The sequence below is a fragment of the Gopherus flavomarginatus genome, chromosome 8 (genome assembly GCF_025201925.1).
Source record: "Gopherus flavomarginatus isolate rGopFla2 chromosome 8, rGopFla2.mat.asm, whole genome shotgun sequence".
Classification (NCBI taxonomy): Eukaryota; Metazoa; Chordata; order Testudines; family Testudinidae; genus Gopherus; species Gopherus flavomarginatus.
Window position 1 is genome coordinate 98,304,884 of NC_066624.1, and position 23,443 is coordinate 98,328,326.

Genomic DNA, 23,443 nt, shown 5'->3' on the forward strand with positions numbered 1-23,443 from the left:
CTTGAAATTTGAGGTCATGTTACCCAACTGTTGTTGCTAACTGTTAGTTCTCTCCTAGTCTTTAAGAAAAGCCTCAGCTTTAACTTGGGTGCTTAAAGCTATAAAAAACCATGCTATTGTTACAGATTTTGTATAGAAAAGTAGCTATATTTTTAGCTATCAAGATATTGACACTGCATTTGTTAGCATGGTATCTGAGTCCCTGATTGATTGAAACACACTTAAAATAATTTGATTTGCTTGACTATACACATGGAGACTAAGTGTGACACCAGTCAGTTTTTAAAAAACTGGCATTGCTAAACCATAAGTGGCTTTGAAAAACAATTTAAGATGCAGTTGTTTGTGGTTCAGTATTAATCCATTGAGTTCCTAATGTGGTACTGCCAGTGCAAAATGCGTTGTGTGGTGGCAGCTGTGGGCCTAAAATATCAGGGGATTATAGTGCAGCAAAGCAAGTGTAAATCAAGGCACTCCTCTTTTTTATTCTTTCAATTTAAATAAAATAGTTGTTTTTTATCAAATATTTGTAATACCTGGACAATCTCCCTTCTCTTGGCTCAGTCTTGAATGCTTTTAGACAATAGCAATTATTTGTAATTACCATCAGTGTTTTGGGGGTTTTGATTGGTGGGGGCAGCACTCAACTCAGTGAAGAGGTTTTAGAGTCCCGAACTGTAGTTTCTGTTCATGGCAAGACATTCCCATTGACATAAAATTCTGCTGGAGTAGAGAATTACAGGATTGGGCCCTTTATTTGTAAATTAGCTTGTATAATGTGTCCATGAGTATGTTGTATGGTGTAATGTTCACACTTGCATGGATATAATTGTATTTTACTTTTCTTAGAATCCATTTATCGTCGTGGTGCCCGGCGGTGGCGGAAGCTGTATTGTGCAAATGGTCATACTTTTCAAGCTAAGCGATTTAACAGGGTAAGACTTTCTGTGAGTAGTTGAATGCAATGTTAAAACCTTTATGCACTGCCCGTCTCTTCGGCAGTTGTACTATTACTGCCTCCAAAGATTAAAATGTAGATTGTCTGGAGAAAATGGACTTTACCCTCAGTACATCAAATAAGGTGGTTCTTTTTATACAAGTTCTGATAACCAGAAAGTATACTGAAGTAACTCAAGTTTACATTTCTAGCTTCAACACCTCTCATTTATTTCGTTTATAGTATAAGTAGTTTGTTTTTTTTTTAACTTATTCTATAGCATTTGGTCTTTTGATAACCCTGTGCTTTCAGTAAAATTTGCCACTTGGGCTATTTAAATGTCATGCACTTATATAGGTAAATTATAACCCAATTCACTGATTATTTTTTTTTAATCCAAAGCACACCAAAAGAACTACTACGTATATCAACAGTACATAACACCGATATTCTTTTAATTTTGTTTGCAGAAGTTAAATTTTAAATGGTTGTGAGCTGGCAGAGAACTCTGGGTACTGAGCTCCCAATAGGCATTGTCAGTGTCTTGAGCTCTAGGAACAAACAAAGTTGGCATCCGATGAAGTGGGTATTCAACCACAAAAGCTCATGCTCCAATAGATCTATTAGTCTATATAAGTAACACAGGACTCTTTGCTGCTTAAACAAGTTTGAGTCACTAGTGTTGCAGGGAGTTCTCTTTATGGTTTGCCAGTAAGAACTGAGGAGTTCAGCCAGCCTCCATATGCTGGAATAGGAGCAATCAGAAGGAACAAGCATGTATTTGTCATATTAACTGTAAGAAATTAGGTACTTTTTAGGTACTTTTTTCATATTTGTTTAAAACATTTAACAGGGTATAAGAAAATGTGCAATGTGTAATGAGTAGTATTTGTATAATACAGGTCCATACACAATATATCTTCTCCACCTTCACCACTGGGCTCATTAAAAACATGGAATTTCTCTCCAACACCCTCCTTGACCATCTCCAAATCTGGTTTCTGGTTTTCGTTCCACTGAAGCAGCTCTTTCCAAAGTCTCTTGAGTGACCTCTAACTAGCCTCCTCTATAATGGTTTGTCTCCAGTTGCTTTGTTAGCATCATTTGATGGATTGTCATTTTGTGTATTGCCCAAAGTTCAGTCTTTGAGGCCCTCCTACAAACACCTCTAAGTGTACTGAAACTGCTGCTTTATGTTAAGTTTTATTGCTGCCTTGTGCTACTCCTGGGGGAGGGGGAACCCTCTGTGCACAGTATTTTAAAATTCTGCATATTTTGTTTGCCAAAATAACAATATAATTATGCTAGTTTCAATTATTTTGGTAATTTATTTCAAAATACTTGTCAACAAGTATGTCAATAATAATACAGACAACAAAAAATCAGGAAATGTTTTTTGACAGTTTTCTTACTAGGCATATTAATACAGAACTTTGAGTAGTAATTCATTTAAACTACAATACAGAAATGTATTTCCTGCACTCCTCAAAAGCAGTGCAAAGGGAGTCAAGGATAATGAGGGCTCTGGCTTAGGGTGTGGTCTTTGGGGTGGGGCCAGAGATGAGGGGTTCAGAGAGCAGTAGGGGGCTAGGGGTTGGGGCCAAGGGGTTTGAAGTGTGGGAGGGGGCTCCAGGCTAGGGCAAGGGGTTGGGGTGTGGAAGGAGGTACAGGCTCTGAGCTGGGGCTGGAAATGAGGGGTTCAGGGTGCAGGAGGGCCCTCTGGGCTGGGGCAGGAGGTTGGAGTGGGAGAGGGGAGGAAGGCTCTAGGGTGGAGCATGGGATGAGGGGTTTGGAATGCAGGAGGGGACTCTGGGCTGCGGCAGAGGGGGTTCAAGGTGTGGGACTGGTTTCCAGGCTGGGGCAGAGGGTTGGGGTGCAGGAGGAGGTGTGGGCTCTGGGGTGGGGCTGGGGCAAGTGGTTGGGGTGGGGGAGGGGGTGTGGACTCCGGGAGGGAGTTTGGGTTTGGGAGGGGGCTGAGGTCTGGTATTGTCTGTGTGATTTTTTTTTTTGGGGGTGCACGCTCCAGGTGGTATTTACTTCAGGCAGCTCCCATAAGCTTCCAGCATCTCCCTCTGGCTCCTAAGCAGAGGCGTGGCCAGGCAGCTCTGCACACTGCCCCTGCCTGCAGGCACCTCCCCGGCAGCTCCTGTTGGTGGCGGTTGGCCAATGGGAGCTGCAGAGCTGGTGCTAGGGATGGGGGCAGCACATGAAGCCCTGGTGGCTGGCCCTATGCCTTGGAGCCAGAGGGAGATGCTGACAGCTTATGGGAGCCGTGTGGAGCCATGCAGGCACCCTGCCTGTCCTGCTGCGGGCAGCCCACTGGACTTTTAATGGCCCTTCCAGTGGTGCTGACAGCAGCCATCAGGGTCCCTTTTCGACTGGGCATTCTGGTTGGACATCTGGCAACGCTCTGAAGGAGAGGGAAGTAATTTCTGGGAAGGAGCCTGGGATTGGACCTGGAGAGTGGTTGGTTGTAGGTGGGAGAAGTATGGAACAGTATTTTTGGGTGAGGGAAGAGGGATTGTTACAGAGTTGCGGTGCCTCCCCCATCCAGACCCTGACTGACGCCTAGCCTCTCCCATTCAGTTAGGTTCATCAGGCCTTGTCTCCATGTGTCCTCTCCTCAGTCTATCCCCCGCCCCCCACTAGCTCTCCGTATGTGTCCTCCTAGCAGTCCCATGTGACTTACTCTGGTTCTTCTCTCCCCCGCCACACACATCCCATGCCGCCTCACCTAGCACTGCAAACAGAGCATGCTATGAGGAACGCAGTCTCTCCTCCCTATTGGCTGGTGACTGCTGTGGCTGTCTGAGCCAGCTTCCCTTTGTTCCAATGCCACAGCCAGCTCCTGCTGGACAAAATGCATAACTGCAGCTCCTCTACAACCCAATATATTTTCTGCGCAGAAAAAAAAAAAAACTTCAAGGGACATGAATTCTGCCCATCCGTAGTGGTGCAGACTTCCCCCAGAAGTATCACTTGTTTTCTCTTGTCATATACTTAGATTGAAAGCTATTTGCTGCAGAGATCATCTTTTTTTTTTTTTTTTTTTTTAAAGAGTGCAGTGGCAAGTCTATGGGGCCCTGATTCGGGTTTGTGTTCTACTGCAGAGGTTCTCAACCTTTTTCTTAGGCGTCTTCCCCCCCGCCCCTTCCCCCCAAACATGCTATAAAAACTCCACTGCCCATCTGAGTCACAACTATTTTTTCTGCATATAAATGCCAGAGCCAGTGTTAGGGGGTAGCAAGCAGGTCAATTGCCTGCTGGGGCGGCTCTAGGAATTTTGCCACCCCAAGCACAGCAGGCAGGCTGCCTTCCGCGGCGTGCCTGTGGACGGACCACTGGTCCTGCGGCTTCGGTGGACCTCCCGCAGGCGTGCCTGTGAGAGGTCCTCCAAAGCCGCGGGACCAGTGGACCCTCCGCAGGCATGCCGCCGAGGGCAGCCTGACTGCCACCCTCTTGGCGCCGGCAGAGCACCCCCCGTGGCTTGTCCCCCCAAGCATGCGCTTGGCGTGCTGGGGCCTGCAGGCGCCCCTGATTGCCCGGAGCCCCATGGCACAGAAGCCCCAACGAAGCTACAATGCTCAGGCTTCAGCTTTAGCCCTGGGTGCAGGGCTCAGGGCCCTGGGCTTCAGCCCCATGCAGTGGGTCTTAGGCTTTCTGTCCTGGGCCCCAGCAAGTCTAATGTTGGCCCTGCTTGGCAGACCCTCTGAAATCTGCTCGCGGCTCCCCACGGAGGCCTGGACTCCTGGTTGAGAACTACTGTTCTTCTGTAATATAAACAATGAAAATGCTGCTGGTCGCTTTCCTGTTTCTAGTGTTCATTTTTAATCTCAATTTTGTTGATTTGTTCTCTTAGCGAGCTCATTGTGCCATCTGCACTGACCGAATTTGGGGCCTGGGGCGTCAGGGATATAAATGTATCAACTGTAAACTCCTTGTTCACAAGAAGTGCCACAAACTTGTCAACACTGAATGTGGCCGCCACGCACTACAACCAGTAAGTGAAATTATCTAGTAACTATTCTGAAACAAAACTTGATAGCGTAGTGGAATGGTAACTAGGGCAATAGTCCCCAGAGTCTGCAATGCTGAAGACCTCAGTGGCAGTTGGACAGGAGCCTGATACCTGCACCAAGCTTGCATATCTATATATCAAAAATAAATGTACACTCCTGCTTGTTGCTTGTATCTGTATCTTAATTGATGCTGCTTTCTAATTGTATAATGCTCTATATCTTCAAAATGCTGTGATGGGGGGGAAAATGGTTCCTCGCATATCACTGAGTGGGAGCGTATAGCTCCCATTTTACAGATGGGCAAATCTGAGGCACAGATGTTGCAGTTTGGCCAAAGCCACACACTGAGTCAACTATGCTTAGCCCATTATATCATAAGTAGGATTACCCGTCAGACATCATCAAAACATTGCAGATCAGTTTGTCTTCACTCTGCTATTAAAAAGGAGACAACTAAAGCCACATCTTAAGAATTCAATAGGCTGTATTTTGGTCATCCCTGAACTAGTCAAATGACTAGTAAGACCATTTGAACTTTTCTTTGTCTTTCCCATTCCCACTGCTGTAGTTTTTTTTCCTACTGAAGTGGGTTGCTATTTCAGTATCTCTGAAGTGTGAATAAATCTAGATCTATGTAGAATAGGTCCCAAGTAGTTGCCTTCTTCATGCATTTCTGATGTACGTTTTTTGTAGTGAGGATATTTAACCATTCAAGCAATTTACCAAGATTCATTGTAGATTCATCACTGACAATTTTTAAATCAAGATTGGATATTTTTTCTAAAAGAGAGGGTATTGGAATTATTTTGAGGATGTTCTATGGCCTTTGTGTACAAGAGATCAGACTATATCACAATGGTCCCTTTTGGCCATGGAATCTATGAATCTGATAGCTATTTGAGTTATGCCAATATGAATGGTGTTTAGTCTAACTTTTTAAATTTTAACTTGATTATGTTAATAAGATAAAGATTGTATATGGTAGTGTAGTTTTTAAAGTAAAATGTGAAAGGAAATAGGAACTGGATTCGCCTGGTTCAACTTGGCTCTGTCTGAATTTCAGACTTGAAGGGACAAATGCCTCTGCTCTTCCATGTTCAGTCATAAAGATATAGTTAGTTGTTACAAAATGTAATAAGCAAGAAATGAACCATTACTGTGAACATTTTTGTAGGAGCCTGTAATACCTATGGATCAGTCATCAGTGCACCCAGATAACATAGAACCAGGTAAGATGAATAAATGTATTTTTATGTAAAGTTTTTGCAATTTCAAGTACTTTAAACTGAATTAATATATTATTTCAGAGTTGATTATGGTTTGTTAAAAAATTTAAAACATTTCATGTGAACAAACAGAAACATTTTATGTAGTGTCGTTGTAGCTGTGTTGGTCCCAAGATATTAGAGACACAAGGTAGGTGAGGTAATATTTTGTATTGGTCTAACTTCTGTTGCTGAGAGACAAGCTTTTGAGCAGTGTTCTTCCTCAGGTATGGGAAAGGTACTTAAGGATTTTCTTCATGTATAGCAGCACAGCTACACCAGTGGACCTGTGCCACTGTAGCTAGCACTTTAGTGAAGATGCTACTATGCCTACGGGAAGGTTTCTCCCATCAGCGTAGTTAATCCATCTCCCTGAAGGTGGTAGCTATGTTGACAGGAGAAGTTCTCCCATCAACATAGCACGGTCTACACAGGGGGTTAGGTTGTATAACTACGTTGCACAAGGGTGTGGATTTTTAACACCCTTGAGCGAAGTAGTTGTATCGATCTAGGTCTGTAGTGTAGATCTGGCCTTAGAATGTTACGGCTAAATACAAGATCAAACAGATAGTGTAGCATAAGTAGTTAGAATGTGTGCTAAGGGACCATTGAAGGTGAAGTGGCCTGTTAACACCCCTGTAGTCATAGGACGAAAGGGAGGGTTAACTGGTTACAGGTTATTTTAAGAAGCCATAAATCTGCTGTCTTAAGACCATGCTTCTTTAAGTGTCTAGCAAAGTTATGAATTTAAGCTCCCAGGCTTGTCTTTTGAAAGTGTTTGTGCAGGCTTTCCATTCAGGATGAGGACTGATAGGATGATCAATTTGTGAATTGTTCACCCACAGGTGATACGGTGGTTTTTGTGTTTTATCATTTCTTGTGATAGTTCATTTGAGAGCACAGTGATTGTTTGGTTTCATCCAAATAGTTGTTGGGGCATTTAGTTCACTGGATGAGGTGTGCCACATTGTGATAGGCATGTTTAGGACCCATGGATCTTGAAAGATGTGTTGGGAGTGGTGTTGATTATTGTAGCAGTGGAGATGTCTGCAGGTTTTGCATCCGTTCTGGCAGGGCTTGGTGCAGCTTTGAGTTGGTGTGCCCTGGTCTGTGGGGAGCTTGCTTCTGATGAGGTCGGGGCATTGTTTAAAGGCCAGAAGAGGAGGTTCAGGAAAGTGTGTGGGTTTGTTTGTTTTTTTGTTTTTTTCCCCAGGATAGGATTCCCACCATATATGGATTTTAGCTGTTTGATTTCCCCATATGGGTTCAAATGTGGGGTGGAAGGTGACAGCTAGGGGTGTGCATTTGGAGGGGTTTTTATTTCTGAATTGAAGCAGGTTGTTTTGGGGTATTTCAGTGGAGTGTCCTTGTTTGGTAAAGGTGGCTTTGAGTGTATTAAGGTGTATTCCCCGGACTTTCTCCTCAAAGCATATTCTGTGGTATCTGAGTGCCTGGGTGTAGATAACAGATTTCTTGGTATGTTTGGGTTGGTTACTGGATCTATGAAGGTACGTCTGGTGTTGTGAGGGTTTCTTGTATGTAGCTGTCTGTATGGTTCAATTGTTGAAGCTCATTGTGTTGTCCAACTTGATGCTGGCATGGGAGTGTTCCAGAGACAGTGGGTGAGTGGTAGTGGTTGAAGTTGTAGTGGAAATTTGAGGGAGTTTGTCATCTGTCCAGAGCACACAAATATTATCCATGTATCTCAGGTGTCTCATTGGTTTCATGTCACATTGGTACATTTGTGTGGAGTATCATAGCTTGTAGTTTGATACTTGATTGGGACCCCATTTTGAAAAGCTATTAGGAAAACATCCCTTATTCTGTTCTGTTTAGGGAAAGAGGCCTATTTTAAACCTGTTTGTTTACATGCATGTGCACAGATCTTTGTATTACACCTTAATCTCCTGTCCTGCTGTTTAAATCAAAAGTTACAGGTGGGGAACAAATATTTCCCTATGTTTTAGATTTACACTTCTCTGTAAATAGGGTAGCTCTTCAAAAGAACACAGTGGTTGTGATTTGATTTTATACAAAAAACAGAATAAAGTTAACTAGTTAGCATCATGGCAATGTCTTTTATACAGAAATCAAGTTGGAGGGGTTGCTAAGTAGGAATAGTAATCTTCACTTTCAAATTTGGATCTAGTCACTATTCTTACCACTAAAATAAAAATTTGCCAGACACTGTCTTTTTTTTTTTTTTTTTCTCTTTATCATTATCTGTCTGCAGAAATCACAGTTTGCATCATCTGGGCTGATCTAATGCAGTCATATGTTTTAGAGGTTCAAATTTTTAACTTGCAGTCTTGTATTCATTATGAATGGGAGATTCTTAAACAGTGTGGGGGTGAAATAGTGTCCAAAGCTTTTTAGCTGGTAAACCAACTTTTAAATCAATATATTCTATTTATCTTGGAATATTTGCTGAAATCTTTTCTGCTACACTGTAATCCTCTATTTTTTAAACTCCCATGAGGGAGTTTAAAAAATAGAGAATACCTGTCTGTCCTTCATTTAAAAGTGAACGCCTTCATTTTTTTTTCGCTTGTTCTTTTAGTGATTCCATATAATCCTTCTAGTCATGAGAGCTTGGACCATGTTGGTGAAGAAAAAGAGGTAACATATTTTAGAGCAGTACGCCTAACTATTCAAAAGTCTGGAAATGTATATCAATCCTAACTTTTTAAAAGCTTAGCAGTTTTAAATGATACTGAGACTTAGCACATAGTGACCTACATACAGATTACCTAATTTAACTCCTGTACAAACTCAAGTTAGTCCATTTGTGAGACATAAAGTTTGTGATCAGATACAGATTTCAATATGTATGTAAAACTTTAATATGAAACTGACAGGAGAGATGAAACATTTTAAAGTACAAAGCTGTTCTTAAAAAAAAAAAAAAGGGGGGGAGGGATAATTATTACTACTGCAGCACAGTAAATGAGCTATTTGAATCCTCAATATCCTAAAAAATCTGCAGTTACCAATATATTATAATATCGGCAAGGTTGCTCACTTGCGTTTAAAATCTTTATTTATAGGCAATGAGTATTAGAGAAAGTGGCAAACCTTCCTCCAGTCTGGGCCTTCAAGATTTTGATCTGCTCAGAGTTATAGGAAGAGGTAGTTATGCTAAAGTACTACTGGTTCGATTAAAGAAAACGGAACGCATTTATGCGATGAAGGTTGTGAAAAAAGAACTAGTCAATGATGACGAGGTAAGCAATTGTTTCTACCAATGGACTAAATTCTTCCTTCAGAAAGAACTTGCATATAGTACCCATAAGAACTAGATTTGAAACCTTTCTGTAATCACACTCTATATTATGCATAAGGCTGCAAGTTTGTCACTGAGGTAAATTGATACAAGTCTGTCTTAATTTAGCCTAAAACTAGATGTAAGATGTAAACATTTCAGTGTGTCTGACTGATACAGTTTAAATAGTATTTCACCTAAGAAATGCAAAGACGACATTGTTTTCTAAGCTTGGGATATTTTTATAAATAGGATATTGATTGGGTACAGACAGAAAAACACGTCTTTGAACAGGCTTCAAATCATCCTTTCCTTGTTGGACTACACTCTTGCTTCCAGACAGAAAGCAGGTAAGGTCAGAAACTAACAGAGTGTCTATTTGTGACACTTCTTCATGACATTTTTTATATTGGTAGGTATCCCAAAGGGCTATCCAAATATTGAATGCAGAATAATTACTAAAAACTATAGCACCATAAACGTCTGTGGTGATTTGTAAACAAAAGGATTCTGAGAAGAAGGGAATTTGAAGGAGGTGTGCTTCGTGAAGAAGGAAACTGTCCTAAGCCCAGGAGACAGTATGATAGAAGAAAAAGCCCAGGATAGGAGAAAAGAAGTAGAAGCATAGAGGATGAGAGAGAGTGTGAAGAAATGAGACTAGATGTAATAGGGGATGAGGTTACATGAGGCTTCGATGAGGGAAAGGAGCTTGAATATCATGCAATTTAAATAGGAAGTGAATGAAGAAATTCAAAAAGTAATGATGAGGTGGCAGGAGAGATTATTTTAGTAGTGGTATTTGATAGCTTGGATATGAGAGAGAAGGTTTAAAATAAAGGCAAAAGATGGCCTAAGCAGCAAGGATAGTGAGGAAACTGCATTTTGTTTATATAGTATTAGAGGGACCTTGTGGGAGACTGGATATATGGGTGGGGAGTAGTCAAATACAACACTGGATAAATGAAGGATAGTTGGGTTGTCAGTGATGGAAATCATGAGGAAATAAGTTCAGCTTTGAAGTTTGTGATTGCCTCAGACATCTCAAAGGTTATGAGAGGCACAGCTGGACTAAGTGGTGGGATTGGGTGTAGAGAGGTAGATTTGGGAACAATTCACATAATTGCTGGGAGTGGGTAGTTCAGACAGAGCACTGGTAGAATTCTTAGTTCAGAAGGAATTATTTTGGGACAGTTCTACAGGAGGTCAGACTGGATGCTCACAATGGTCCCTTCTGGCCTTGGAATCTGATTAACTGTTTTTGTATAACACTTATAAATGTTAAAGAAACTTAGAAGCCCTGGTGGTTTGGGAACCTAGGAAGGCTTAATTACCTTCCTTTAGTAATAAAGGAAGGCCCAGGACAAATTTTGTTTGACTATTGAGAGAGGCCCTGAAATATGGAGACCTGAACATAAGATGTTGGCATGGGAGTAACCCATTCCAATCCATATTATGAGAGATGGAAGGAGAGTCCTTGCTAGACCCTGTCAGTTCTACTGTTGAGAAGTGATCAAGCTCCAAGGACTCTGAGGGTAAACGAACGGGAAGATCAAATGTAAAGCTGAAACAATCCAGTTTTTTGTATAATATACCTTTTGTGTTTCAGATTATTTTTTGTAATTGAGTACGTAAATGGAGGCGATTTAATGTTTCATATGCAGCGGCAGAGGAAACTGCCCGAGGAGCATGCCAGGTATGTTTAATTTGAGAGAATATTGTTCACATGAAATCTGCATTTCTGACATGATGCATCAGTGTAAAGTTTATGTTGACACTGGCCTCCCAACTCTTGCATTCCCCATATGGGAAGGAGTTAAGAGACGGAGATATTTGGGTCAAGAAATTCTCCTTTTTCCGTGAGATGAGTTCCTATAACGTAGCTATTTAATTTTAGTGCTGCAAGCTACAGATACCTTTTTAATTCAGAATAAAGACAGTAATATTAACCAGAAGTACTTGGTCCTGTTCACACTAGAATCACCCTGAAGTCTAAAGAGTGACTCTGTAATTTAAAATTTTAGACAACGGAATTGGAGAAATGTAGTGCTAGAAAGGACCTTGAGGACCATCTAGTCCAGCCCCCTATGCTGAGGCAGGACCCAGTAAACCTAGACCACACCTGTTTGTCCAGTCTGTTCTTAAAAACTTCCAAAGATGGGGATTTCACAACTTCCCTTTGAAGCCTATTCCAGTGCTTAACTAATTTTAAAATTACATAGTTTTTCCTAATATCTAACCTCAATCCCCCTTGCTGCAGTTAATCTTTCAGTTACTACTTGTCCTATCTTCAGTGGACACAAAGAACAGTCAATCACCGTCGTGTTTGTAACAGTCTTCAAATATGTTAAGAGCTATCATCAGCTTCCCCCTTGCATTTCTTTTCTCAAGACTAAACATACCATTTTTTAACTTCTCCTCTTACATCAGTTTTATCTAAACTGTATTGGTTTTTTCACTCTGCTCTGGGCTTTCTCCAATTTGTCCACATCACTGCTAAAGTGTGATGCCCAGAATTGGACACAGTAGTGCAGGTAAGACCTCATCAGTGCCAAGCAGCGGATGACAGTTACTTTGTGTCTTAACCCCCCTGAACATTAGCCTTTTCTGCAACTGCATCATGTTGTTGACTCTCATTCAGTTTGTGATGCACTGTGATTCTCAGAGATCCTTTTCACATTACTACCACCTAGCCAGTTAGTCCTCATTTTGTAGTCGTGCATTTGATTTTTTTTTCTCCTCTTCCTATGTGAAGTGCCTTGCACTTGTCTTTTATTGAATTTCATCTTATTTATTTCAGATCAGTTCTCTAATTTGTCAAGGTCACTTTGAATTCTAGTCCTGTCCTCCAAAGTGCTAGCAACTGCTCCCAGCTTCATATAATCTTCAAGTTTTGTGTGTGTACTCTCCACCCTATTATCCAAGTCACTAATGAAAATATTGAATAGTACCAGACCCAGAACTGACTCCAGTGGGATCCCACTAGATACACCCTCCCAGTTTGTTGCATATAGATTGTATATTGATAAGATAAATTTGTTCCCTTTACGATCAAAGGGGCGTGTGTGTGTGTGTGTGTGTATCTTCTCAGCTTCCATCTCTGTAAACTACTTCTGTGATCTGAGGATTCAATGGAGCTCTTTCTGTTTATGTATCATCACTACTGAGAAAATTCTTCACCCCAATTTACATCTGTGTAGCTTCAGTGGGATCACAGGTGTGATTGAGGTGAGGTCAGATTTGTCACTGCAGCATGAACTTGGTCAATAATTTTGATGTACAAAAGGAATAGAATCCAATTCACTCTTAGCCCTGCCGAGCCAATACATCTATCAGCAGTGAACGCATTTTTGTGCTTATAAGCAGCTATGACTGAATAAATAGTATTGGTTTTCAGAGTAGAATTACACTAAGGACACTTCATTGCTGCACTATTTATTATGCTGTAGTTGTAAATCTGTTTTGCAAAACTAAGGGACCTTGTGTCATCAATGTATCTTACTTCATTCTAGGTTTTATTCTGCAGAAATCAGTCTAGCATTGAACTATCTTCATGAGCGAGGGATAATCTACAGAGACTTGAAACTCGACAATGTGTTACTGGATTCTGAGGGACACATTAAACTCACAGACTATGGCATGTGTAAGGTGAGGGAGAATTATTTCTGAACAGATAAAATGTGAAACTTCCTGCTTGGGTACCTTGTAACTTAAGTTAGTTTATTAACTGACTCAGTCTGTTATCAACTTGTATACACCTCATGTGGAAAAAGAAGGCTTTATCTCATCTGCAACTAAAATGAAGAAGGAAGAACAAGAAATGTTGAACTACTCAAATGTGTAAAAACACTCCTGCCTTCTGGTTCTACAACCCATTGTAAATTGGGATCTAAAGCTTATTGCAGAATGTAGCAGGCTAAAATAATAAACTGAAAATGGAAAAACCTAAAATGAGGGAATTATCTCAACCCTCTGCCCATGAATGTTTCAGCCCTGTGTTATTTTAAACAGATGAACCCTAATGCATGAATTCAGCGTACATGTAGATGGGAGTAACAGCTTTCTGTGTCTCTTAGCCAGGAGATGTCCATTCAGTCTTCTGAGAATGGGAAAGAAGTCCAGTTCTATAAAGGGCCTTGGCTGCCTCTCCCGTATCCCAGTGTGCCTCAGCCCAAACAGAAGGGACAACCTTTTGATATTTGTCTTGGAGGCAGGCTAGGAGCAGGGCCCTCTCTAAAATGATCACTACTAGGCTGCTGGTCATTGCTTCCACACCACAAGAGAACTGCCTTGCGTAGTTTTTCCCCACATTTTCCAGAGGAGTTAAATATTCAGACCAGATTGAAGATAATTCCAGGGAAAAAATTAAGGCACTACTTTGCTTGTAGGCAAAGCAGACAGATAAGTATGCTTGGGCTACAGAATGAGGATAACAATTCTTTCAGACGCTGGATGGAAGAGAGGTCTCACCCTAAAAATAGCCGGAAAATAGGTCATGTAAGGAATATCAGCATGTTTCTTAAAGACTGCTTTGCTCTCCTCTTTCCAAAATAACGTCCACTTTCATACTGTGGATGTAATATTGAAACATGAACTTGTCTTTCCCATGTTGTGCACTTTTCAGTTGTAAGCTGATTGTTAGACATTGGAGAAAAATAAGTTGCATATCAGGTGCTTGACAGGGAAATACAATCACAACTCATTACAAAGTGTGGAATTCAGCTTTCAAAATGGTCTAGTTTACTTCTGATTTAAATGTTGTTCTTATAAAATGTTTAGGATCGAAAGCCTATGTCTGCGTGCACGAATTTGCTCATTCAATTAAAGTGATGGACAATTAGAATTTTCTCATTGAGCACCATAATGGGTCAATTCTCCTAAACTGGATCCTCATCTCAGAAAGTTTTACTTGTGTTTTCCAGGAGCTTCAGTTTTACAGGGTAGAGCATTCAAGTTTCAACTATCTTATTAAAGGCCAGGAGTGGAGCTCCGCATATGTGCCATTTAAGCTGGGCTCAATGCGTGTGTTCAGGGAGGAGTAAGAACTACATTGTCTTAAACATAGTATTAAAAGCTTTTAAGATTGGCATTTGTCTTCCAAATCTATGGCAGTTTATAAAAGTTTTCTTTTGGCTGCCAAGTCATTGTTTATGGGAAATGTCTCTTATTGTGGTGTGTCGATTTAATGTATATAGAATCTTCCACCAAATCTAGATATATGTAAGACAAGCTTTCTTAAAAGAGCCATGAGAGCCTTTCCTTCATCTTTTTGACAATTAAAGCTGCTTAATTTTTTTCATAAGCTTTTGTTTCAGTGGTATGAAAGGTAGGTGCTTCCAACAAATTATTGAAATTTGACTAGAACTGCTACTCAGCTGTTAACTTTTCAGAATCACTATAAACTGTTGTTTGACCATTTTTTCCTGTATTTTGACTGTCTATTAGGCATTAAATGCCTGTTGAAATGTTTCACTCCCTTACACTAAAATCCTTCTCCTGTTTAAGAAGTGTAGTTGTGAATTCCTGTTCTAGTGCTGTTTCTTGTTCCTGTCTTGTTTAGGCTTTTAGTGTTCCTAGGGTTGCTTTTTAAGGTCTGTTAGAAATTTGCCAGAGTTCATCACACATATACCTGTTCTCGCTGTATTCAAATGTATTAATATGTGGGTATTTGAGAGAGCATCCCTATAGATCATTAAATGTAGTAACCTCAAGAGAGTAAAGGATGACTACTTGAGTTTTTTTGAAGTCTTAACCTGGTTAATAACTTGAAATAAAAAGAGCAGCTTATGTTTGTGTTGCAAGCACTCAGGTGAATCTTTGTTTAAATCCAGACATTTGTTCCTGAACTGCGGTGAGTCTTCAGGAAGCCTAATGGATTATAATGCAGTATTATATAACACTTGGACACCTATGAAGACTAACTTGATTTTCAGCACCTGTAGAAAAATGAGCAACTCAACACTTTATCTTGTTTACATAGTAAAATTGTCAGCCCTTTGTAAAGAATAAAATACAATGGGGCAGATTGTAAAGGGGCAAATGGCTTACACAAAGTAAAGAAGCTCACTCTGTGGGGCCTATTTAAAATATCACATAACTATTAAATAAACTATATATCACTCTTAAGGTATTTCAGTAGTAAATCTTGCATTTTTTATATATAAAAAACAAAGCCACAACAGAGCAAAGTAAGCATGGAAAGCAGCTGCGTTTAAAAGGGTTTTTTATTTCTGTGCCTGATTGTCACAGGGCAAATGCACCCCGTACCCACTTGGGGTAGGGTGAGGGTAATTACTTCCCCACAGCCACATCTTTACAACCACTCGTTGTCTTGAGGTAGCATGGCCTAGTGGTAAAAATCAATGTGACTGCTCTCTCTCAAGGTTGTATGGACTGATGGCTGGAGTCAGTATAACTGCCCACTTCAGTAGGTCTGTGTGGCGTAGTGGTCAGTCAGGAGAGTGGACCACTACCCCAGGGTGGATGGCAGCCGGGTAGGGGGACCCGGGCCATCCCCTGCTCCAGTGGCTCATAGCTCAATGCTTTATTACTGGCATGTATGTCTGCCACTGAATCAGTGGGGAATCTACCAAAAACATACTGACCCCACTCGGCACAATAACTAGGCCCCCTGAGCTAATTCCTACCCTGTCCCTGGTGAAGCGGTTCCACAGTCTCTGGGCTTCTTAGGACTGGTCCACACTACGGGGGGGAAATTGATCTTAGATAGGCAACTTCAGCTATGTGAATAACGTAGCTGAAGTCGAATATCTAAGATCAGATTACTCACCCGTCCACACCACGCGGGATTGATGTTCGCGGCTCTCCCTGTCGATTCCGGAAATCCGTTGGGGTTGATGGAGTTCCGGAATCGATATAAGCGCGCTCGGATCGATATATCGCGTCTAGATTAGATGCAATATATCGATCCCCGAGCAATCGATTTTAACCCGCCGATATGGCGGGTAGTCTGGACGTGGCGTTCGTCTGTGTGGTTCCCAGCAGCTCTGTCATTCCTTGGGCATCCTGAGTCTGTGTCTCTGGCTTCTGCTGTCGGGGGCTTCTACGGTTCCCGAGCCGGAGCTCGCAGTGTGCGTCCTCCCTCTTCGGCAGTCAGCCCAGAGTGAGCAGAGTTTCTCCCTTTTATACTTAGTCTCCAGCTGGAGCCTGCCCAGCAGGGCCAAGGGGGCCATGGTCTCCTCAGACCAGAGAGTAGAGTTACCCTCGCAGTACCAGTGCAGGGCAAATGTGCCCCTCACACTGATCCTCAACCTCAGATACAATTTCAAGTTTAAACTTAGTTTTGAAACATATCAAGTGTTTGGCCCACATAATGTAGTTCAGAAAGTGAATGTTTATAATATGGAGAAAATAGTGTCTGAAACTGGAAGTGAAAACTCTTTAAAGGATTACTTTTATGTCTGTGACTTCTGTGGACTAAAGTATTATGCTAACTCTTACATTTCCAAGAGGCCTATGTCCAGTTGCTTAGTGTACTCCATATTTGGAGTGATCTTTTAAAAGTTACTTAGTATTGCTGTACTTTTCTAGAAATAGGGATAATGTTTGACTGCTTCTCAGGAGTTTTGTGAGGATTTGAGCTGCAAGGCTCAAGGTGAGAAGATGTATTAAGTAGGTTATCGTACCAACTCTAATCGCAGCAAAAGTGTAAATGACTGACATTTAGGGCTTTAATTCCATGTTTGTTAGCATAGGATTGCCCCAACCTCAATACTACTGCAGGTGGAATCAGCAAAGAGAGCACATTGAAATTTTTAAGAATCCAAATGATAAAATATTCAACTTTCTTAGATTTTTGGTCCTTTGGAGAAGTTATTGGTGACAAACAGCTGTGCAGAGCAGCCTTCCGTCTACTTGCCTTCTCTAGAGCATAGTCCAGTGAGCATATTTGTCTTCGGATTAAGCAAGTTTCAGTCTTAGGGTCTTTCCTTAAGGCTACTGGATGCCCAAATAGCCATGGCAGCAAAAAACACCCTGTCTGTGTGTGACTGACCAGAGGATTGTGCTCCAATCCATTGGACGGAAATCTGGACATGGCAGTCAGGGCTATTGCCTTCAAAATCCTGAAAAAAAGCTACTTTTTTTTTTTCCTTAATTTTTTTCTTCAGTTGGGAAAATAAAAGGCTTTATGAAGTGGAACACAACACATACTGTGACTTAACGCCATACATTTATTTATACATCAAAGGTAAAAATGCATGCACTTTCTAAAACAAAAGATAATTCCCAGTCTATTAACTAGTTAAATCTGCCACGCTTTTGTATCAGCTCTTGCATACCAGTACTTTTCTATTTACTTGTTCAAGCAGTAGGCTGTTAGTTTCACCCAAATCAGTACAAATGTGCTAAAAGCACACTCTGATGCTGAACTGGCTGGAGAACAGTGCAGGTCCTTTTTTTTTTTTTTTTTTTTTTTTTTTTTTTTTTTTTTTTTTTTTTTTAATCAAAATTCTGAATTGAGTGGTGGTCTGATCAGGAACATCACTTCTACAATTTCCCACCATTTTGATGCAACCAATTGTGATATACCACTTCTGCAAACAAAGGTTTGGGATAGGAATCTGGAGTCTGTTTTAAATGCTAGAAGGAGAAAACAAACTCATTACTTTCCCTCAGCCATACTTCAACATGTTCTGCCTGTCCTGGGCTTAACTTCTGACCTTCGTTGTTTGGATCAGTCATGCTGACTAGTAATAGGAACAGAAGCTTCTCTGAATTGTTTTGACTGTCGTTTTGTGGTCTTTAGCTTTTTTTTTTTAGATTAGATGAAGCCAGATTTCCATTGACACTGCAATTGCATTAAATTGTTTTAGATCTGTGTTGTGCCTTGCATGCCATGGAAAGCACTGGAATCCATTATACCTAAACACAGATTTCTGATTGGTAATTAAGGTATTGTTGCCTAAAACATGACTTGGTTTTTTAATGAATATGCATTTAACATAGTAGTTTTTTGTATCTTAAACAGCTACTGTGCTGTAAAGAGAATATATAATTTCATTCTTTGACCATTATCAGGAAACAGTGAATGTAGACAGGTGCAATGAAGACATAGCTTTTCTTAGTGCACTGTACACTCTGCATACAGATCTATTTTTGTAGAAGAAATATAGTGCTTTGCATGCAGATTACGTGCATGAGTCTGGTAGTTTATTTTGGTATGGGTCACTTCACAAAGTATAGTTGTTTTATAATGTGATAGCAAGTAGAAGGAATTTTTAGCAAATGTTGTAAAACTTTTTCCCTCTGTTTTCTTTTCCTTTTTTAGGAAGGATTAAGGCCTGGAGACACAACCAGTACTTTCTGTGGAACTCCCAACTATATTGCTCCTGAGATTTTGCGAGGAGAAGATTATGGTAATTTGATTTCAGTGCTGTGTCATAAAATACTTGAGCTGTAATAAATTTCTGTTAAAACTTCCTTGTAAAATGATTTGTGGAAGAAAATAAGAATCACCATACTAGATCAGACCCATGGTCCAGCTAGTCCACTATTCTGTCTCCAGCAGTGGTCAGCACTAGATGTTTCACAGGATGGGGCAAAATACCTCATTTTATGCAGATATGGGACAGTCTGTTTCCCCCCATTAGGTAGTGCTTTAATCCTTTATAATTAGAATTAAACCCTGAAGCATGAGGTTTTAATATCTTCCACAGTTTATTAACATTAGCTATTATAACTTTGGATTGTTATCCATATAAATGTCCAGTCAGTCCCTTTTCAATCTTGTCACTGAGGCCAAGAAGTTAATGTTTTGTGACAGAGTTCCATAGTTTAGTTATGCATTTTGTGGGAGGTGTGGGGGAATTCAGTTGTGAATTTGCCACCCTTTAATTTCATAGAATATTCTCTTATTGTGTCATGACACAAAGAACAAAAATTCCTCATCTACCTTCTCTATACTATTCATTGTGTATTTTCATTACATCTCATTTTATTCATCTTTCTTCTAAGGTAAAGAATCATTCTTTTCTGGGTCCGAGATAAATTTGCCTCTCTCCTATTTCTGTGGTAAATCATCTGTTAGCTTAGAACTTGATCATTTGTTCCCTTTTTCACTGTAGCTGTCTAACTTATAAATCTAAGTATTGGGTCGCAGATACTATCAAGTAAACAGGTACTTAAGCATTTTAAAATGCTTTATCCATACGTTTTCTTTGTTTATATCTAGTGACTTGTAATAGCTATTAAAATTTATTTAAACACAGTATGTACAAGTTCTCTTGTAGGTTTAACACTTTTTTTTTTTTTTCAGAATTAACTTGATCACTTTTAGTTATACAAATGCAAAAAGGTATTTTGCTAGTTGCAGATAGTTCTGGAACATTGCATTACTTGGGTCTTATATTTATGGCAAAAGCCTGAGGCTCACCCTATGACCTATCACAGTTGCCTTTCCTCCAGAGGAGGGAGATGGCTTAGTATTGTCTTCAGAACTAGTTAGGTGTGCTTAATTTTCAGTGACACAAGGCCCTTCCTCTCTTCTGCCAGATTCTCCCTAGGCTAAGCAGATTATCTTTATAGCAGTCTCAGCCTTGAGGAAAATCAAGATATTAGAACTGTTAATTGATCCCTGTCTTCAGCAGTGAACACATGTGATGTCACCTGCATAAATAACAATTTTTATTTATTGCAGTGTTTGACACTAATAACAGTGTAGCCTGCCACCAAAAAATGCTGTTAATACACAGCTGAGATTGAGTTTTTTATTCCCCCTTAAATACTAAAATTACTGTTTAAACTTGAGAGGTTCCAGCACCAACTTTTTAAGTCTCCATTCCTTCTCCTTCCCGAGTACTGCCTTCCATCCTGCACATAATGAACAAGAGGACTCCTGTTGCCACTGTCACACCCATCTTAAACGTACAGTAGTCTTTAGGTCATAACTTGACCATTGCATGCCTTACTGACAGTCAAGATACCTGATTATTCATTAGTAAAATATACCTTGTTCTTCATATAGTTAGCACTGATACTTATTTTAATAAGTCCTCCTTGATAAAATAGCTTATATTCTGATTTGTATTCTTTAAAATCCTAGGCTTCAGTGTTGACTGGTGGGCATTAGGTGTACTTATGTTTGAAATGATGGCTGGCAGATCCCCATTTGATATTGTTGGAAGCTCCGATAACCCCGATCAAAACACAGAAGATTATCTCTTTCAAGGTGAGTAGTGGTGAGGTTTTAACGTAAAATAGATTCTGCTTATTGGTAATCCTTTGGCTGACAACAGAAAGTTACCATTACTTGGCAGTTGCCAAAAAGAAGTTAGGTTTGCAGGGCTGCAGTTGGAAGCACTAGAACGTGCCTTCCCTGGCTGCAGCCCTGCAAATCTGTCTGTGGGGAGGATGGATGCAGCTCAGATGCCAGGGCTTTCCCTGGGGAGGGAAGGCTGTGGCTAGGGCAGCAATGGAGGGCCACTGTTCTGCACAGTACCTGTCTCCATTGCTGTCCTGCCCACAGCCTCCTCTCCCAGTCTGCAGCACTGGGTCTCTGGCAGGGTTGTGGATGTGGGCATCTCTGCCCCTTATCGCCTGTGCAATCCCTGAGAACAGGCAGGTTTGCGGGACTGCAACCAGGAGAGGAAGCACTGGTACATGGCAGCACCAGCTGCAGGCAGATTTTTTGGGGTTGCTGCCAGGAAAGGCACCTTCCTGTGCTTCCTTCCTGGCTGTAGCCCCACAAACCTGCCTATGGCTGTGGCCTTTCTACCCCTCACCCCACCCAAAAAAAAAATTCAGTAAGTGGCATGTCATTGCCAGTATCCAAATCCCATTAACATTAATTAATAGGATGGGATTGTTTCCAGGAGGTTGTTTATATTGGGGTTGCTATTAAGTGGCATCCACTTTATTTAGTGTTTTATTTTCTCTACAAAACATTGCTTTACAAAGAGAAGAAACTTTAACCATACAAAGTGCTGATGTCTTAAATTCTCTATTCTTCTAGTCATTTTGGAAAAACAAATCCGTATTCCACGATCCCTTTCTGTTAAAGCAGCAAGTGTTCTAAAAAGTTTTCTTAACAAGGTAAGAGCTAAAGCCCTATATTTGGACTAAGGTTTTCAAGAGCTCCCATTGTCAACTTACACTTACAAGGGTATAACTGAAATTAAAATTGCCCCTAAGCTGAAGCTCAGCAGACAAGGTCTGGGCCTGGGATGGGCTATTCTAAAAGAGAATTCTTAATAGATAGAACTGACATATATTTGGCTTTTTTTTTTTTTTTTAACTGTTTAATTGTTTTTAAAACCTGAAACTTTGCAGATATTCAGAGCTAATGGGTAAACCACAAAATAAAAGGCCTAGAAATGCACAGAATGGCCATATTGACCAGGCATTGGGGAAACAGATGTTTCAAAAATTATGGTAAAAACATCACTTCTGAAATTCTCTGGTACTTTATGGTCTGCTAGATCATAATTATTTTGAATGGTTGGAAGTAGGTGGACTTGATGTGTGTAGAATTTTGCATTGAAACAGAATTGCCAGAATATTTCAGAAAGGAACTTCTAAGAGATCACTTAAGACTTATTTTAGAACAAAATGTCTCACCCCATGTTAGTTAGTGAAGGACTTGAATGCTTGTTTCTGGACTTGACAAACTTCACTTTCAAATGTGACGACACAGTCTATCTCATTCAGTGTCTTTGGTATTTAAAAATTGCTTGAAAAATTGACATGAACTGGCTGCAAATGCTTATTAATTTTTTCAATAAAAGTTAAACTTGTGCTATAGCAGAGGATCTCCCAGTCGATCACGATCTCCGGCAATGTAGTGTGGCTACCGCTAAAGCAGACTCCCTGTCTAACTCGGCCCCATGCCACTTCCGGAAGCAGCCAGCGCAGTCCCGGGAGCCGGGGTCTCCCTCTGCGCATTGCTCCTGCCTGCAAGCACTGCCCCCACAGCTCCCATTGGCCAGGAGAGCTGCAGGGGCGATGTTTGCAGAAAGGGGCAGCATGCAGAGCCACGTGCGCCCCGCCCCCTCCGCCACAGGGGCACGTTGCTACCGTCCGGGAGCAGCGTGGAACCAGGGTAGGCAGGGAGCCTACCTTAGGCCACGTCCAGACTAGGGTATTAAAATCGATTTTAGATACGCAACTTCAGCTACGTGAATAACGTAGCTGAAGTCGAATTTCTAAAATCGAGGTACTCACCCGTCTGGACGGCGCGGCATCGATGTCCGCGGCTCTCCGTGTCGATTCCGGAACTCCGTTCGGGTTGATGGAGTTCCGGAATCGATGTAAGCGCGCTCGGGGATCAATACATCACGTCCAGACTAGATGCGATATATCGATCCCCGAGCAATCGATTTTAACCCGCCGATGCCGCGGGTTAGTCTGGACGTGGGCTTAGCCTTGCTGCACCCGCCACTGACCGGGAGCCAGCGGAGGTAAGTACTGCCTGGCGGGAGGCCACACCCAAACCCCCATCTCTGAGTCCCCTCCCAGAGCCAGCACCCCAAGTCCCAGCCCTGACCCCCCAGAGCTCACACCCTGCACCTGAACACTCTGCCCCAGCCCAGAGCTCCCTCATTCACCCAAACTCCCTCTTAGAGCTTGCACCCTTCACCCCGTCTTGCACCCCAATCACCGGCCCCAGGCTCAGCCCAGAGCCCCCTCCCACATTGCAAGCTCCTCAGCCAGATTGCCCCCCTGAACCTTAACCCCCTGTCCCAGCCCGGTGAAAGTAAGTGAGGGTAGGGGAGATAGGGGATGAAGTGAGTGAGGTGGGGCTTTGGGGAAGGGGCGGGGAAGATCCTGGGTTGCCCTTAGATTCAAAAAGTGATCTTGGGCATAAAAAGGTTGGAGACTGCTGTGCTCTAGCATTGCTGCAGCTGACCTACAACTAACCCACAGATTTGTTCACAAACTAGGCTTGTTAGGATTGCTTCATTTAAATTTGGAGTATTACCAACTCCATCTGAGCTATGGACATTTT

At 41.4% G+C, this 23,443-nt stretch overlaps 1 protein-coding gene across 1 annotated transcript in view; it reads left to right on the forward strand.

The window, feature by feature from the left end:
• Positions 1-23,443, forward strand: part of PRKCI (protein kinase C iota) — a 54,455-nt gene that overhangs the window by 25,243 nt on the left and 5,769 nt on the right. Inside the window, exons 5-15 of the mRNA XM_050965946.1 lie at positions 850-935; positions 4,797-4,937; positions 6,131-6,185; positions 8,782-8,840; positions 9,269-9,445; positions 9,736-9,833; positions 11,090-11,176; positions 12,993-13,128; positions 18,770-18,857; positions 20,543-20,668; positions 21,452-21,531. Of these exons, the coding sequence (XP_050821903.1) occupies positions 850-935; positions 4,797-4,937; positions 6,131-6,185; positions 8,782-8,840; positions 9,269-9,445; positions 9,736-9,833; positions 11,090-11,176; positions 12,993-13,128; positions 18,770-18,857; positions 20,543-20,668; positions 21,452-21,531 (1,133 nt within the window). The remainder of the gene's footprint in view (positions 1-849; positions 936-4,796; positions 4,938-6,130; positions 6,186-8,781; positions 8,841-9,268; positions 9,446-9,735; positions 9,834-11,089; positions 11,177-12,992; positions 13,129-18,769; positions 18,858-20,542; positions 20,669-21,451; positions 21,532-23,443) is intronic.